At 34.4% G+C, this 16,992-nt stretch overlaps 1 protein-coding gene across 1 annotated transcript in view; it reads right to left on the bottom strand.

Annotated features, from left to right (window-relative positions):
* Window positions 1–16,992, bottom strand: part of LOC118187263 (fatty acid CoA ligase Acsl3-like) — a 120,579-nt gene that overhangs the window by 76,016 nt on the left and 27,571 nt on the right. Inside the window, exon 2 of the mRNA XM_035357453.2 lies at window positions 5,722–5,872. Within this exon, the coding sequence (XP_035213344.2) occupies window positions 5,722–5,862 (141 nt within the window). The 5' untranslated portion in view covers window positions 5,863–5,872. The remainder of the gene's footprint in view (window positions 1–5,721; window positions 5,873–16,992) is intronic.

Below are 16,992 nucleotides of genomic sequence, written 5' to 3'. Positions count from 1 at the left end.
TAAATAGCTTAAAATATTTTTTTTTTTTTTTTTTTTTTTTTTTTTTTAATTCTGCAGCTACGCTGCCTGACAAAAAATATCTCAGAATGAGCGAATGATTGGAAACAGCACAAACTTTTTACATAAATCGATAATCAAGTATTTAACAAATGAGTTCATTTTCAGAGATACACAAAAGTGAGACTCTAAGATATGTATCAGGTGTAACGTTGCCGCAGCTCGAGAGCAGCATGCGGCTCTTTTAGGCTAGTGGTGCAGCTCTTATGCATATAAAGTATGGTAAACTATGGAAAACTAAAATTGCTGAATGTCCAACAGAAAGTAAATAATTTATTTCATATTTTTAAGTATTAGTAAAATTAAATTGATCAATGTCCAAATGTAATTACTTTATTTTGATACTTGTTGATTAAGAAACTTAACATTGTTATTCAAAAACATAAAATAAATAAATAAATAATATTGTACTGATTCTATCAAACAATTTTGTAAAGCAAATCTTTAAAAATTAGAATTGCTTGTGGATGCTTTATGCATGGATGTATGGATGCTGGTGGATGCTTTACAGGAAGAGTCTGCCACTACTAATGAATCGAATTTCTGATTCATTAGTAGTGGTAGAAAATTAATTGGTGTGGTTTTTGAGCGGAACAGAAAACGCATTTAAATCATCAGAAACATTTAATATCATACAGAATTTGATACAAGTTAAAAATAATTCAGATGTGATGCGACGCCAGAACTGAGTAGAAATTTATGGCAGTTGAAAGCTTTGCGAATTTCTAGTAAACATGATGACAGCCACTGCATAGAAAATAATATTAAATTCAGAAACTTCTGAGAATCCGTAGCAAATATACAACTTGCTTGCCATGGTACGAGCATGCAGGTGAATTCTAAGATAATTTTGAGGTCACAGAAAAAATATTTCAGTCGCTGTGGCGCAGATTTAAGAATTCGAAGTTTCATGAGCATTACAACCTGTGGTAGTTGAACATTTACAAGAATGTATCGCTGAAGAATCGGAGTATATTTCAAGCCTGAAAAAAATACTTTTTACTTCAACAAGCTGTAATTAGGGAAAACAAAGATACCACAAAATTTTGTATTGTCTTCGACACAACATGACATGCTGAAGGCAAAATGTCATTGGATGATTGCTTAGTTTCTTTCCATTTGAAACTTAACTTTAAACTTTTCATTTGGCTTTTAAAATGATGTAAATATTCACTTGTGACTTTTGGAAAAGCTAGTTGCGGCTTTCGAACTTTCCTGAATTCCAACATGAGGCTCTTACTGACATGCTACAATTCCATCTGAGGCAATACATTCTTAAACGCTTCATTGCATTAAAACAATGAGTGTCTGAATCACAGCCTGTGGTATAGTGCACCACGGATTATTGATTTGACCTCACAGTTCATCACGTGGAGGAGGGAAATTATCCAACCGACACACAGTTATGTCTGAAAGGCTCTATTGGCAAAAGAGGGGAAAATTACACTGGCAAAGGAGCACTTTCCCACTTTGCAATGCATTTAGGTGAGAAGAGCAGTGTGCAAGTTCGTTAGCATGCTGAATGACATTGGGGTTACTCTGAAGGTACGGAAGAAACTCATTATCAATGCTGCAGCATCCATTATCCTTACCTGTAATGCTCTCCCTCCCAGGTGGGGTGACGTAGAGCTACTGGCTAGGATCTGTACCTAGGAAGTCTCGGCTACGGGGGTATACAAATTACGAACGTAGTGGTTCTAGAGTCCCCGGAAAAGTCACTTACTGGCCGGCCCCTGAACCTGGCACGTCCTAGAGCAGATGGCTTTAGTAGTCCAGGAGTAGCGTCCAGGGTAACGTCCCTCTGCGACGGGCAGCCCGAGCGACTGGCAGGTAGCGAATCATAAACAACGATCAGTGTCGCTTAAGCCATGCGTCCCTCTCTCCAAGGTGCGAGGGCAGGGGTTGAACTCCTGTGCCTGGTTCTGCGGGATGAGGGGACTCTTAGTGCCATGAGACGGAAACAAGAGTGCCCATATATTGCTAGTTGCCTATAATGCATCCCTGGAGTTGCATACACTGGTAGTGGCTTCGTATTTTACTTTTACTATGGCAGTAGCGACTCTGGGAACACAGGAGCTTGGAGGCTCCAGAGTCCAAGGGATGATCGTTTCATTCGGTGGGACAGTGGGGGTTTGGCAAAAAAGACTCAGAACCTGTGTGGAGAGACCTAATCAATCTACACTCCGCCTGGCGGTTAGTCGATAAGAGGAAATGATGGAGACTTTGCTGAGGAGAGAAGTGTATAAAACTCCACTGTTCGTCCACAGAATACGAGTCCTAAACCACGTCGTACTAGCAAGAGCAATTTGAAGACCAGTCAGACTTCCAGGCTTTCATAGCCCGCATCAGCTCTGCACACCGAGAATGCTGACCCTAGTTCAGGAGTGGGCTGAGAAAAAATCTTTTAAAGTCTGCCGTCTCAAGTTTGAGGAGACCTAAGGGTAGTATGATTGCCATATTGCCTATCTCTCGGGGACGTTTAACTGAATGACTTGCATCACGTCAAATATGGCGGTTCTCAGTTAGGTCCAGTCCATACAGTGCTTGATTTAAAGAAGCGGAACATGTATTCAAATACATTTACAATACCTCTAATGGTGACCCCCGGCAGTCATTTGTTGTACTGGCTAGGATCTGTACCTTGAAAGTCTCAATACCGGGCATAAAAATAACGAGCCTTTGGGGCATCCCAACTCTTCACAGATCTAGTGGCTTTAAATCTCATATCTGGGGTACTAATAGCCATATAGCGGTTGGTCTGTTAAATCCGTATTCTGTACAAACCCCCTGTGAAAGCAGCCCAAGTAGTATTGGCAGTTAACCAAACTATGATTTAGAACGATGTTTAGAACGATGGTGCAATGTTTTAGAACGATGTTTTAGAACTGCAATGTTTCCTGTTTGCTTTCTTTTCTCCTACGATGTTTTGTAGCTTAACGTTTTTGCCTTGCTTTTTTTCTCCGCGATGTTTTTAGCTGTACCCATCTTAATGACTCGTCAAATCTTCAGGTGTTTATGTTTCCCACAACCATGGTCCTTGGAAACTGGGAGTGGTGACCCCGCGCCGTTAGGATAACGGTTGTTTAAGAGTAAAACTTTAAAGCCTGCCATCACGGGATTGGCATACATCTATCGCTTGTGAGACTTCGATTGGCAACCCAACCCTGCCTAACATGGGGCTATAGAGTTGGGCAGGTCGGTGCAGTCTCGAATAGGCGGAGCAGGAGCAACAAATATTATTATATTTATATACCTGTAATGCGGGATATATACCTGTAATGCGGTATACCTGTATAAATATACACCTGTAATGCGGGATTCAGATGAATGGCAGTTAGCCATAACGACACTCTAAACCACAATTCCATTTTCACAGGCCGTGTATCGCTCGAAAATGTTAGCGCATATGTTCGGTGTCTTTAAACACCTCTCATCATATATGAGTCAGAACGAGATTTATCGCTAAAGACTGCATTATCCTATTTGGAACCCAATGTAACTCTGCTGTGGCATCATTGCAGCCATTTATGACGGCGTCTCATTGATAAAAGCCTTTGTAAATGATGGTTGCACTCCAAGCCTGTATCAGCCAATCTCGTCGAATCTGTCCGCTCCGATACTGGAGCGGCAGAAACATCTTATACAGTTGACAAAATGTCTCCATTTATAGGTCATGGTTCAAATATGATGTGACGTTTTATGGGATGATTAGTGAGCTTTAACGTCGGTTTACTTATTTTGGACCTTTTACGGTGTTATACACTTCCTTCTTGGGACTATTGTCTCCAATTCCCACCATCAGCCAAAGCGTGTTGTTTAATGCCTATATCCTTCCTGCTAACTGTCTGACTATCCCGCAAATGAATTTATTTTCATAATTTGCACGTGTGCACTCTCTCAGAAATTTGCGTGGGAGTGAGTTTTATTCTTCACAATATGGCATTTTCTTTGTTAAATAGTGTATATTTTTTTTTCTGAATTCAAAGATAAGACAACACTACACCTAAGCTTATTTATTTTTATAAATAATAATGCAGTTCTGTTAACTGCTGACAATTTTGAAAACCAAGTTCTAAAATCTCTCTTTCTCAGAGGCCTTTTATTTGTTTAAAAATTTTAAACCTGACATTTCACAAATTAATCTTTGTTGTTATTTTTCGCAAAATGTATATTATGGGCTTATCTGATTATTTTATCTGATTCCTCAGAGATGTGTTGTCCTTTTTTTTTATTATACTTTTTTAGTTAAACCGAAAATTTTGACAAGTACAGTCTGAAGAAAGGCCATTACTGTAGATATATATATTAGGCAAAATTGAGTTTTGCTAGCTGTAATGTTTCCGGTCAAACTTTGAAGGAAAACAACCCAGAGGCGTTCCGAGGGTCCCCCCACATTTTCTTCTCTACCACCAGAATGTCAGAAAAACTTTCAACTTGCCGTGTATTTTGAGTGCCCTCTCACCTCACATACACTATGCGCTTAGAAACATCCATGCCTCCTTCCGGATTCGAACACGCTATCATCGGTACGGCAGTCAGCTTCCGGTTACCATTATGTTGGCTGGACGGCAGAAAACAGTGACAGAAATTCACTACCATGTTCGTTTTACTCTTTTGATGCAGTAACGTAAGCTGACCATTGAAATTTTTATACCATGAAGGAAAAGTACACTAAAGCTGACATTTGGTAAAACATGCTGAAATATGCAAATGATATGCATTCCATGTCAAGCCTACATTTCGGGCAAGAGTAATAACATCTCGTAACACTATAAAAAGGCAGGTTGGAATACTAATATTTCATTCTGAAATCGCGTGCACACTTTTTTGTGTGCGTGTGTTGGAACTCTTGTTACCCGTCGTGCAAGAAGAACAGATTCATATTAGCACGTCTCAGAAATCGATCGCGGGAGATTGTAACCTAACGAGATTTTGATTATCGTACAGCGCAGTGGCATCTAGCGTCGGTCGAGATTCAATGACTGTTAGGAGAATTTGCAATCGATGGATACAAGAAGGCCATACAAAGCAAATTGCGTGATTTCAATGTCATCCGCTCACCACTGCCTAAGTCTGCATCGCTTTGTGCTACGGACTGTCAGCATGAGAAGCGTCATTTCAGTTCCCGTTGATCTGAAGCGAAGGAGTCACAACCTGAACTGTGTTCAATAACCCACGTGGACGTATCAGTGACGCAACGGCGTCTTTTCTGACAAATTTGGTTTCCGCTTACATCAGAACTGCTGCATCCGTCTGTACAGGCACCGAAGGGAACGAATGTCAGAAATCTGTATTTGTCTTCGCCATACCAGACTAGAACCTGAACTGATGATATGGGGTGCCACTGGATACATATACCATTCACCACTTTTCTGAATATCTGGTACTTTGGCTAGCTGCTATTACATAACTGATGTTTAAATGCTCATAACTGAGCCATACCTTCGGAACCTTCGTCACTCTGTCACTCAACATATAATCATCATAAAATAATTCTATTCAAGATTCCAAAATATTTATGAAAGTTCGGGAAGATCAGTTGCTTTATGTAACTGCTCATTCCCTTGCACCTTCATTTTGCAGAGTTATAGGTATGAGCTAAATAAGAAATAATACAAAAATTGAAGAAAGAATAATAGTATCAGAAAGAAATTTTTCACTCACCCAAATAATTTTCTCCAACTTCCATCTGTTCCAAGGTTTATCAGTAAAAAAATAAATAGGAAACGACAGGATATCGTAAACAAGAACAAGAAATTTTATGACCCACACGGCGAGTTTTGCTCTCCAACCTTCTAAATGCATGTTTGTTAACCTAAAATTAGTAATTTTAAAATTAAAATGATATCAATTCAGCATTAAGAGTTACATTTTTATTCGTAAATGATGCATATTTAATTAGCACTTTCCTATGTATGTCATTGTTATGCATCAAAATGTGAATGATGATGTTCATATAGATTCTCTTGTCATAACTAGTTATTTAATAAAATAACACTACATAACTCCCTAAACTTAAACTTGCTCCTCTACGCATGCTATATTAAATATAACATAAAATTATGAAAGAACCACATTTAATGTATGCTAATGTAAATGATGCATAAAAATGTTGTTTTCATCCTTTTATTGTTATATGGGAGTTATTTTGCATTTGAAGAATTTATCCATTTCTTTTCATTCCGCAAATTAAATAAAATGGACGAATCACTGGTTTCAGGTTTATTGAAAACCCATTTTAATTCTATATGCTTCTAAATTTCAAAAGATGAAATCTTTGGATGCTGCTAAATTTACCTCTTGGACATTTTTCATTTTGGAAAAAATCCTTTTTAACACTTATGCCTTCATTCTGATTGTAATTTATAGCAAAATTTCTCAAGTACACTGCACCAAACATGTGATCAATTAGTTTTTTAAAAAAGTGTAGAAAGAGGTTGAAAAGAAAAATTATCCTATTTGCAAAGTTTTGGAATATGAAAAAATTGTCTGTGACATCGAAAATTACGCGTTTCCAGTAAGGAGTGAAAACTAGAAATAACTGACGTACGACGAACGCAGCATTTCGATGAGTAGCATGTCTCAGTAGCATGATATAGCCGAACTGGTAGACTGAAGGTCCATGAGTCGTTTAGGTTAGGTAATCAATTACGGCAAAGCCTCGAGGGCTATCTGCCTAAGGAGATGGATGCCTTCGTGGAGGACTTTCTAAGGAAAACTGGCTTGTATACACGTTACACATGGGGAAAACCACGAAAACATCCATGCAGCCAGCCCGTTCGCGGGATTCAAACCTCGGACCGAACTACCAGTGTTCAGCGAATTTACCGCTCGGCCGCTGGTGGGCCCCCCATGGGTCGTTTAGAAGCAAGCCAGATGCATCTTGTTCCAGCGGAAGCTCTGAAGTGCCCTAAAGTGCCATTTTCAGCCTATGGAACCAGTGTTTAGAAATGGATATATCAGGCGAAAACCTTGCATCAACGCAAAATGAGGATGAGTATTTAATATTAACCATCAGAAGGAACCGCAGTATGTACGCCACTCTTTTGCAACTGCACCTTATGTTGGCTTCTGGGAGTGTTTCATCTCACATTTTTCAACATCAATTCCATAGTATTGTTTTGAGTGTTTGCAGGTCTTTGTGTTGCGTTTCTTTACAGCAGGTCAACATGGTGTTTGCAGAAGTAGCACAAGAGCTCTTCAGATGGAGACGAAACAAATGAAGGAATATTCTCTTCTCAGATGAATCTCCCTTTATTCCTGAAATTTACTCGTAGGAAAAACGGTTTACCGCTTAGAGAAAGTATAACATTCGAAATTATTTTTTTAAGTCGTGAAAGAGTGTCTGATTTAAAGAAAGAGGAGTGGTGGTCTGGACCAGTGTCTAAATTAATGACCATATCAAACCGAATGTCATCAAAACTAAGATGAAATGAAGTTTTCCAAAAATGTTAAAATTAAGAGTTTTTCATTTTAGATGATGAGTTTAAAAAAGAAAAAAAGAGAGAGAAGGGACGGTTGACGATGCTACTGTTGCAAATGTGAAGGATAATTTAGATGTTTTCTTTCAATATTGCCCTTAGCATACAATCGCCCCCTCTCCCTTCGTATTTTTTTTTCAGGTTTCAGTTTATTCATAATGATGGTTCCGATGATGTAAGATGACCAATGATTTATGATGTCAAGAGTAGAATAATGTCGTCGAGGTTGACGCATAGCAGGAAGGCCGAATGTCGGATTCTAACTCCATAGCCCAACATTTTTCCTCACGCGCTGTCTAATTTTTAGCTGCTTACGGGTGAAATTGATAGAACTTTCGCAACTTTACTTTGTTTTATGAAAGGGACGTGAACGATATTATATATGTGTTAATAGATGGATAATGTTATATATGCGTTAACAGAAGAACAATGTCATATTAAGAAGTTTTATAAGTATTAATAGATGAACGATGTTGTATATGTATTAATGTTTCATTAAATTTTGCTCAAGACAAGAACCCACATAACATTTCATGGTTGAGAATCATGACTTTGATTTAGTAATTAAATAAACGCTCGAGGGTTTGCCCACCCTTTTCGAGTTTCCTCGTTACCAAGGAAGACGGCTCTTTCCAGGTCTGTTTTTAATAATTTTTTTCGCTAAAAGATTTTTTCTAGGTCTTGACAAGACCCATGCTTCATTTCGTCTTTTTTATTATCTTGTACGTTTTGATTTAAATATAGTTTATGGTACTTTTACAAAGTATTAATTCCTTAAGCTTGCAGGTCCTCCCATAAGATCTTGTATATTTTGACTAATAGAATATCGCTATTTATTTTTTCTGTGCATCGGAATTGCCTTTCCATTATTTATTTTTTTATCTTTTTACACCTTAATGTGTCAAAATAAGCGGACGCGTAGGGAGATTAGAACGGAGAATTGAGACTAAAGTTTTTGACATAGTTTATTTAAATCATTGAAAAATTTGTCGCGCACAGTTTCAATTGTCTGTTTCGGCGAAACGCATGGAGTTGGCTTAGTTCGAAATTCATTTAAAAAAAATTTCCCTTGACAATCCAAAAGGAACTTCGAATTGGGCTAATTACAATTTACCGTTTCTTAATTTTTATTTTTATTTTTACCTCGATCAATTGGTTAGTATTTTACTGTGTTTTAAATCTACTTAATACGTTTAGCATATAGCTTACTATTTTTATTTTACCTTGATCAATTGATTAGTTTTTTACTGTGTTTTAAATCTACTTAATTCGTTTAGAATATAGCTTACTATTTTTATTAATTTTACTTGTAAATATTCAAATGTTGTATATTTCTCTTTTTTCACACATTTCATAGCAACTAAATATGCTTATGTTGAAGTTTTCACGGAGCCACAGTTTTTGGTAACTTTTTAGCGTGCGTACTAAATTTATCTTCTAATTTCCTTAATTTTGCAGCACAATGCGCAAAATTTTTGACCACATAGGTCTTTTTTCGTTTGTTCTTAGTACTTAACTTTAAATTATATATATATATATATATTTGATTAACTTTAGCAGTTAAATATATATATACATATATATATATACATGTATACATAGCATTGTATCTCATAAAATATAGTTCTATAAAAAACTGTATTTCTCAAACATTTTAGCATTACAGCCAGTGGTGAACTATAAAATCTTTAACAAAGGACTCATTTTATCATATAAAAACAAAATATCAAATTCTAATTAAATGTTTCTCTTTAAAAAGGAAACAGCAAATATAAATTATTGTGCGAGAAGGCAGCATTTTAAAGTTTAAAAAAAAAACCTTTCAAATAAAAATCAATTTGTTGAAAAACTACATAATGTAGAGATCCCCCACTGTGTACTTCTAAGTTACAGATGAATGTAAGGAATCTTAAGAACTAGTAAGCGAATAATCGCTTGAGTTCGTGAGGTAGAAAACAACAAGTGATAAGGGTAAAATAACCCTTTATTATTCCAATTAAAATTTAACAAAACTCCGTCTTTGAGTTGTATAATAAAGCCGACACTCGGGCTTCAACTTAGGAAATTAAGAATTAAACTTAACTAATCTTAACTAAAGAGATATAGCCGAAGCTATCAAAATTCTAACAGAGTTGGCCCCTTAACGCTAATTGACTGCGAAGCTATTAAGGGCCTAAAGTACGGCCCAGCGTAATAATAGCTTACGAGAGAGTAGCCTAAAAAGGCGGACGCGTGCTTGCCAGAATATCGGTATCTCTCTTACTAAGACAGTAGAACTTCGCAGTTAAATACCGCTCTTCCTCATCCGCTTCTAAAACTACGTTCTAGCCGGAAGTGGTAAGTTGAAATTAAGAAGCGATAAAAAAGGAAATTTAACTCAAAATTTAACTGTTAATAAAATTAACATAATCCTTACAAATGTAATGGGTAATTTTAAAATGAGGTTTAATGACCTCAATGCAAATGTTAAAATAATTTATTTACTGATATCTTTTATTGGGAAATTAAACAACAGGATTTCATCATATCAGCTTTTTTAACAATTTGGTAGCTAACACGATGGTGCGCCAACGGATGGTGTTTTCTAACATCTGCTTAAATTTTAAGTTATCTACAATGCACTAAACCAAATTTAAATGAAAATAGACAAAAATCCTAATTTTCATGAACTGAATAACTATTACAAGTCAAAATATTAAATAAACAAGCATGCAAAAGAACAAGGGGCTTGCAAATTAGACATTTAACAAAGAGTTTAAATTTAACGTAGTTGCTATCTCCTTAAAGCTTGCTTGCCCAATTGATAGCAACACACAGAAGCTTATTTTGACACATATACACATAGATATTTTGCATGGAAGAGTGGAAGAATCCTAGAATATAATGCAGTGAATAAATAATAATATGAATATTGCGTCGTACAAATATTGCGTCGACCACCTCTTTAACAGTACTTTGAATGCTACTTGTATTTCTCAGAATATAAACAAACATCAATATAAAAATATAATAAACTTAATAATACACAAAATATAATAAATTATATTGTATCGAAACAAACTTTCAAAAATTTGCATGACTCAACAAATACCGATTCTCAACCCACAGTTTGGGAATTAAGGAATATCTCATAGCATATAACATATAGTATCTTATTACGTATCTCACTTTTAGTGTAATATAATCTTCCAGACTTTATATAAATAAAATATATAACATAATAAATATTTATACAACATGTACTTTTCGGCATAATAAAGCTTAATTATTAATTTTTGAACTGTAAAAATTCCATCACTGTGAATAAGTATGAAAATAGTCATACTCATGTAGACGTAATTATATGTACCTATTTAATAAACAACTGATTTAACAAAACTAAATCTCTATAGGAAAAAATATGAAAACACCATTCAAAAAGTACTGAACATTTCCTTTATTTACATTGAAATAATATTCATATAGTGTAGTATTATAGCAGGATAAATAAATTTTTTACACAGCCTTATGTTAAAATTCAAACAAATAAATTTAGAGGAAAAAATTGTAACTGATATTCCTTCAATATCATAACTAATATCAGAAAATAATATTTAAACTCTAACTATATTTGAAAGCAATGCCCTTACAAGACTTACGATTAGAAAAGTTTTGATTTTAACTGTTTTGTAAAACCTTTCAATTACTTTTGCAAAATTCATACCAAAGTAAAAATTACTACATCTAAGTCAACTGATTATACAGTAAAACTTTCCTGAAACAGTTAAATCCACAGTTACAGATAATACTAGTTTATTGTAGCCTTACAGAACTATCAGTGATTTTAAGCCCTGTTATTTCATTACGTTTCTGTCAAATGTGTTATTGTCAGAGGTGGTCATCTAAGGAAGTAATCACTATATGAGGTTTCACTTAACGTATTTTTTTTACAAATAATAATTCACATTTCTGTCTCATATTCCTAAAATTAGCACATTTAATATTACATAAACTCTATTAATTACTCACTACTCTATTTAAAAAGAAATTTACAAAGAAAACCATTTGAAGTCTTTATCAAACTAATAATGATGAAAATTAAAATATGCATAAAAATGGTTAATTGTATACGTTTTAACACAACAGCAAAAAATATTTTATGTAACAATGTGGTTCTAATCTCACACTTGTACCAAAAAATGCGCCAAAAAGGAAAAAAAAACAGTGTAATCAGTGTAAGCAACCATATGATCATCTAAATTTTGACACAATACTTTAGTAATGCAAAAAGGATTTTTTGGCTTCCCATGTCTTGAACTTATTCAATAACTAATGCACATATTAAATATTTCAGTATTTACTTCAAGGAAATATTATAAGCATATTTTTAAGACATAAAAATATATTCCTTCTGTCCAACCACATCCCATTAGTACTATTCGAAAAATTCAAAATTGAAACATGCAAAAACCTTTTTATCTTTTCAGATTTTGTTAAAGTTTCAAATATTTTCAAAATTTCACATTTAAAATTTTTTTTTTTAATTTCAGGTCTGTTAGTACATTATACTCAAATGATAAAACATCTACATCAACAAAGCTTTAAAAAGTATTTCTAAATTATAATCAAAAAACAAGTTTTCGAAAATTTAATTTCAAAAGAATACAAAAAAATATATTTGTGGATCTGGTGTATTGATTCAAAATATCAAATCTGAAATTATCACTTTTCAGTCTTTATACACATTGCTTCTTAGGATAAAAGTAAAGCTGAAAAATTCAACTTCATGCTTAGTTTTTCCTCACTAGAGAAATCCTATTTCAGAGCTATTCAACTGTCAGCAAAGTTCAACTCAAGCATTAGACCCGATTACACGTGCATGGCTCTACTGGCATTTCCTTGCATATTATTTCATATTCACAATAAGTGCTGGTATTTTATTATTCATTATAAACATATAAACAGTAAAACATATTAAAAATATTATTTATTGCATTGCTGCAGCGTACCATCCATCTCGACCATAACACAAACATCCCATAACAACGTTAACAAGATTGGCGCCATGTTGCTTGTTTGGAAACTTCTAATTCTGAAAGCGGGAGGGGAATTTGTTTCCTCACTTGAGGGTTAACACGGAGTAAAATGGTTTCAACTGTCAATGAAAGCGGTCGCGTTAAAGAGATGATGTTCAATACTAGTGTTTACGTGTAATAACGGAAACGTTCATATATGCGTATATAAATATGTGTGCGTGTGTATGTGTGTGTATTTAGAGAACCAACTCGTGGCCAAACCGCCTTCTTAAGATGACCGCCTCTAAAACAGACCAGTATTTCTGAAGTATATGTTGGCATTAAACATTTCCTGTCTAAGGCGACCACCCGCAAAGAAAATTCTGGAAGTATGGCCGGTCGCCTTAGACAGATTCATTTCGTAGAGGAAAACTGCCTAAGACGTCCATCTCTAAAAAAATAAAAGTATTTCCAAGAACATGAGCACATATTGGTATTGAACATCACCTCTCTAAGGCAACCACCTGCAAAAACATTTTTATGCATTGCTGGTCGACTTAGAGAGACCTCATTGTGTGTCGGTGTATATGATTACTGTTATTATTTCCAACAAAAGCTTTTAAAAACAAATAAATGAGGATATATAGTGAACCCTCTCTAAGATTATAAGATCTAGTCCTCTTAGGCACATACACTAATCTAGATCCTACTAATGAACCTGGCGAATTCTCGCACAGGCGTGAAGTAATGCCAGCACAGGTAAAGGGTGAAAATAACCCTTTAATTATTTCCAATCTAACTGTGAACAGAAAAGGCACGTGCTTCGTGCTTTACAATAACACCGACAACTTGCGGGGAAACTAAACGTTATTACGCAAATCAATTCAAGTCTGGATAGAATAATGCTGGATTAGCACGTTAAGTTACGTCTAACTTAGGTTGACTCGACAAACCTAACAGGCGTGACAATTATTCGAAATGACCAAGGGCCGTAACAACAAGGTCAGAAAGGAAATGTACTCTGACTAACGAAAACACGCTTTGAATAAACTCCTAAATTCGCCCGTTTAAATATTCACTTCACTTAACTTTAAATTTACATCCTAGCTAGGAAATGCGATGGGAAGTTGAGGAGTTCAGGAAAGCTACCAAAAATTTTAATAATACGTTAGATGAACTAAAGGAAACCCTACATCAAGACGACCTACGTTTCCAGATTATTCTTAAAGAGGTCATATTTAATGTTCATATTTATTTATATTCTTAGAAATACTAATTGTCTTAGGAAAGTGGTGGAAACGAGAGGGTTCACTGTATGTTTTTTAATTTTAAAAGTTTCTGTTGATTACAAAACTGAAATAACCTTCATCTCAACAGTACGAAATAAATGAATAAAATAAAAATAATTAAATAAATAAATTAAAATAATGAGTAGATAACAAGAATACCAATGAATTTTGGTTTACCGATACCAGTATTAATTTCATTCTTTAGAAAAGGTCTATTGACGTAAGCCCATATAAACAAATCGAAGATTTATTTTGCATCCATTTCGATTGTATTGGTATGAATATCTATTGAATTGAGAAAACCACTAAAAATCAATATAAACCAACAAAAAACCAGTAGAAAGTTCTGGCACTGATGCCGGCTATATGGGTGTCAGTTTGATACTAGTAAGAAAAACTTACAGAGATCAATGGAAACTAATAAGTCAGTAGAAACTTACAGAATTCTATGGGTACCAGTAAAACGTTTTACTGGTTTCTATAGGCCATTTTGATACCAGTATGAAAAACCAAGAAGGACCATCAGAAACCGGTAAAATCCAGTAGAAACCCATAGAATTCTATGGGTACCCATAAAAAGTTTTACTGGTTTCTATGAGCCATTTTTAGCAGCGTGAGAAATGGGCAATAGTAGCACAAGAACTTTTTAATAACCTTTTTCGCTGTGAGAACATGCCATGGAAAACATGCTTCGGAATACGAGGAGATATATCTTTTAACGGTACCTTGTTAAAGAGAAGATATTTCTGGGTTGCCAAGTTTCGTTACATAAAAGGAAATATTGTTATAAAATCATGCAAATATATGCTTATTATTATATCAGGCTGATCAGGCTTATAATTTTTTTATGCTTAAGGTTGCAGAAAATTATTACCTTCATTTCAAATGAGCATAGTTTCATATTTAATGTATAGTTTCATATTTAATGTATATTTTATATATCAATGTATTATTTTTGCATACATCAAACGAAAAGAAAATACCCAGATCTTAGAACGTAATCAAAATCCCTATGTAGAATGCTATGTTTTCTTAACGAACTGATCGCTCGTAATGTGTGATGGATCAATCATAGCGGACATCCCTCCTGGTTTCCGCAAGGCATCTGATTCACCAAATCCTTCACTTTGTCACTGTGCGAAAACTTAAAGATTTTGTGTTCATGCCAGGTTTTGTGTTTTTGCACACAAGACTTAATGATCTCAAAAGCTGCAGTGGTAATCATCTCTACAACAATAACACTGTTGCTTCCGAGATCTGAGTAGCAGTTTGATATTGCTACACTGGTAGAAATAGTAATAAAGGCGAAAGGTATGTATGGCAAGTATCTGTTTATCCTCTTGGCATTGTTTCATAAATTAATGAAAATAAGTCAGAGCACTTACAAATAAACCCCAAATAATTTTCTTTTTAGTTCATATATTACGTTTCAGTTTACGCTAACCAATTTCAAAAGTAAAACCATTTAAAATCCACTTCTTTAAATGATTATCTATATTACTTGACTTAAATAAGTCTAATCGAAATAAAAACTTCGCATTCTTCTATTTCATAACTTTTCAGAAATTTCAGTAGTCTTGAGTTCTAGTTATACCTCAACTTCTAATCCAGAGACAGAATATGCAAATCTCTCCTACCCCTTTATTTCAGACGAAAGGAGGGAATTGTTGTAAGGTAGGCAAATTTAAAGTTACTGGTATAGTTAATAATTAATTTATGATATTATTGTAGTAAAGCACTCTATCATGATAAAACCCTCTCTATCCCTGTATCTCTATGCCTTTGTGTATATTTCGACAACATAAAGGGAGTATCTGTTACGATTAAGCACTCGAAGCCTTCTTGTCCACAGAGAGACGCTTTTACAGGAAACATTTTACTGGAACTATCCCATAGTTAGTCAATGATGTGCCATTAATTCTGGAAGAAGAGCTTGTAGTTACTAAATTGAAAATATTCATCAAACTTGCTACCTAATATTAATTATTTTAATCAACTAATACTTTCGAATGATTAATAAAAGATATTAAAATATAATTCTGTGCTAATATAATTACTTCCTGATTTTAATTTTAAGATCAAATTTCTTCTTCTTTCTTTACCATTAATAAATATTTTTATGATTATTTCTCAGTTATTTTCAAAATTAAGCCCAAGTAAGAGGTTTTCTAAGCCAAATTACTATGAATTAGGGAATCAATTAAGTGTATATGTAATCATTGTTCGTTAAGTGGTAACTTTCTTATTTGCTCTTTAAATAAATATAAATGGTGATGTGCAGATAAAGTAAATCAAGAACACGGATGTAGTATCTAATTCGTAATATAGTAAGTATTCCAAATGATCATTTGTAGTGTTAAATGAATTAGCAACATAACACGTGCTAAAAATGATTTCCTTGAGAGCAATAAATTTGTTATTGAGAACCGTAATTCACAAAAACCTCAAAGGAATCGTAAATGTTTTACAGCCATCCTTTATCACTTTGAGAAAGCGTTTTGATAAGCACCAAAGTGGGTAACTGCTTTCGTTTGGATATGTAGTACAAAGAAATTCCGTAGCTAGAGATCAAGAGATGTCTCAGGATAAATAGGGCCTAAAGTTTAAATTAATGTACTTTCATTTACATTATACAAGTTATGTGCACATGAGTTCAATACTAATAAATATTACTGTGAAAATATGACACTGCTTACTTATTTACGAAACTTGACATTAGTGCCATATCTGTAATAAAGCAAGCAAGAAATAAACGTCTAGTGCACTTCAAGAAGTCACTGATTGAGTATCAAGGGCAACAAAAACAGGAAAATAATGTTGCAATCAGTGATATTATATATAAATACTGTTGTAAAACTTCTGCTAATATCGGAATTGTGTAATTCTAGACTTCGCTGAAGAGAGGGGGGGGGAAAGATTATCAGAAATATGCCAATTCACGATACCTTATCTCGCACAAAAAAGGTGAGTGATTGTGTCATACCTTTGCGTCTATACTCAACTCTGATAGGTAAGTAAATGACTCAAATATGTCTACACTGCACTTTCTTAGCCTTTTCCGTTTAGCTTAAAGCCGCTTTTCATATTTAAAAAAGAAATTTTTTTAGAATGTTACATTTATGAAACATTTTTCATCATTCAGATCTCGCAGAACACTTTTTCCGAAGTTCA

This window comes from Stegodyphus dumicola, chromosome X1 (genome assembly GCF_044657685.1).
Source record: "Stegodyphus dumicola isolate Sdum_Otavi_A_Nest chromosome X1, ASM4465768v1".
Lineage (NCBI taxonomy): Eukaryota > Metazoa > Arthropoda > Arachnida > Araneae > Eresidae > Stegodyphus > Stegodyphus dumicola.
The sequence above is the reverse complement of the archived record's forward strand: the minus strand, read 5'-3'. Positions and strand labels throughout refer to the sequence as shown.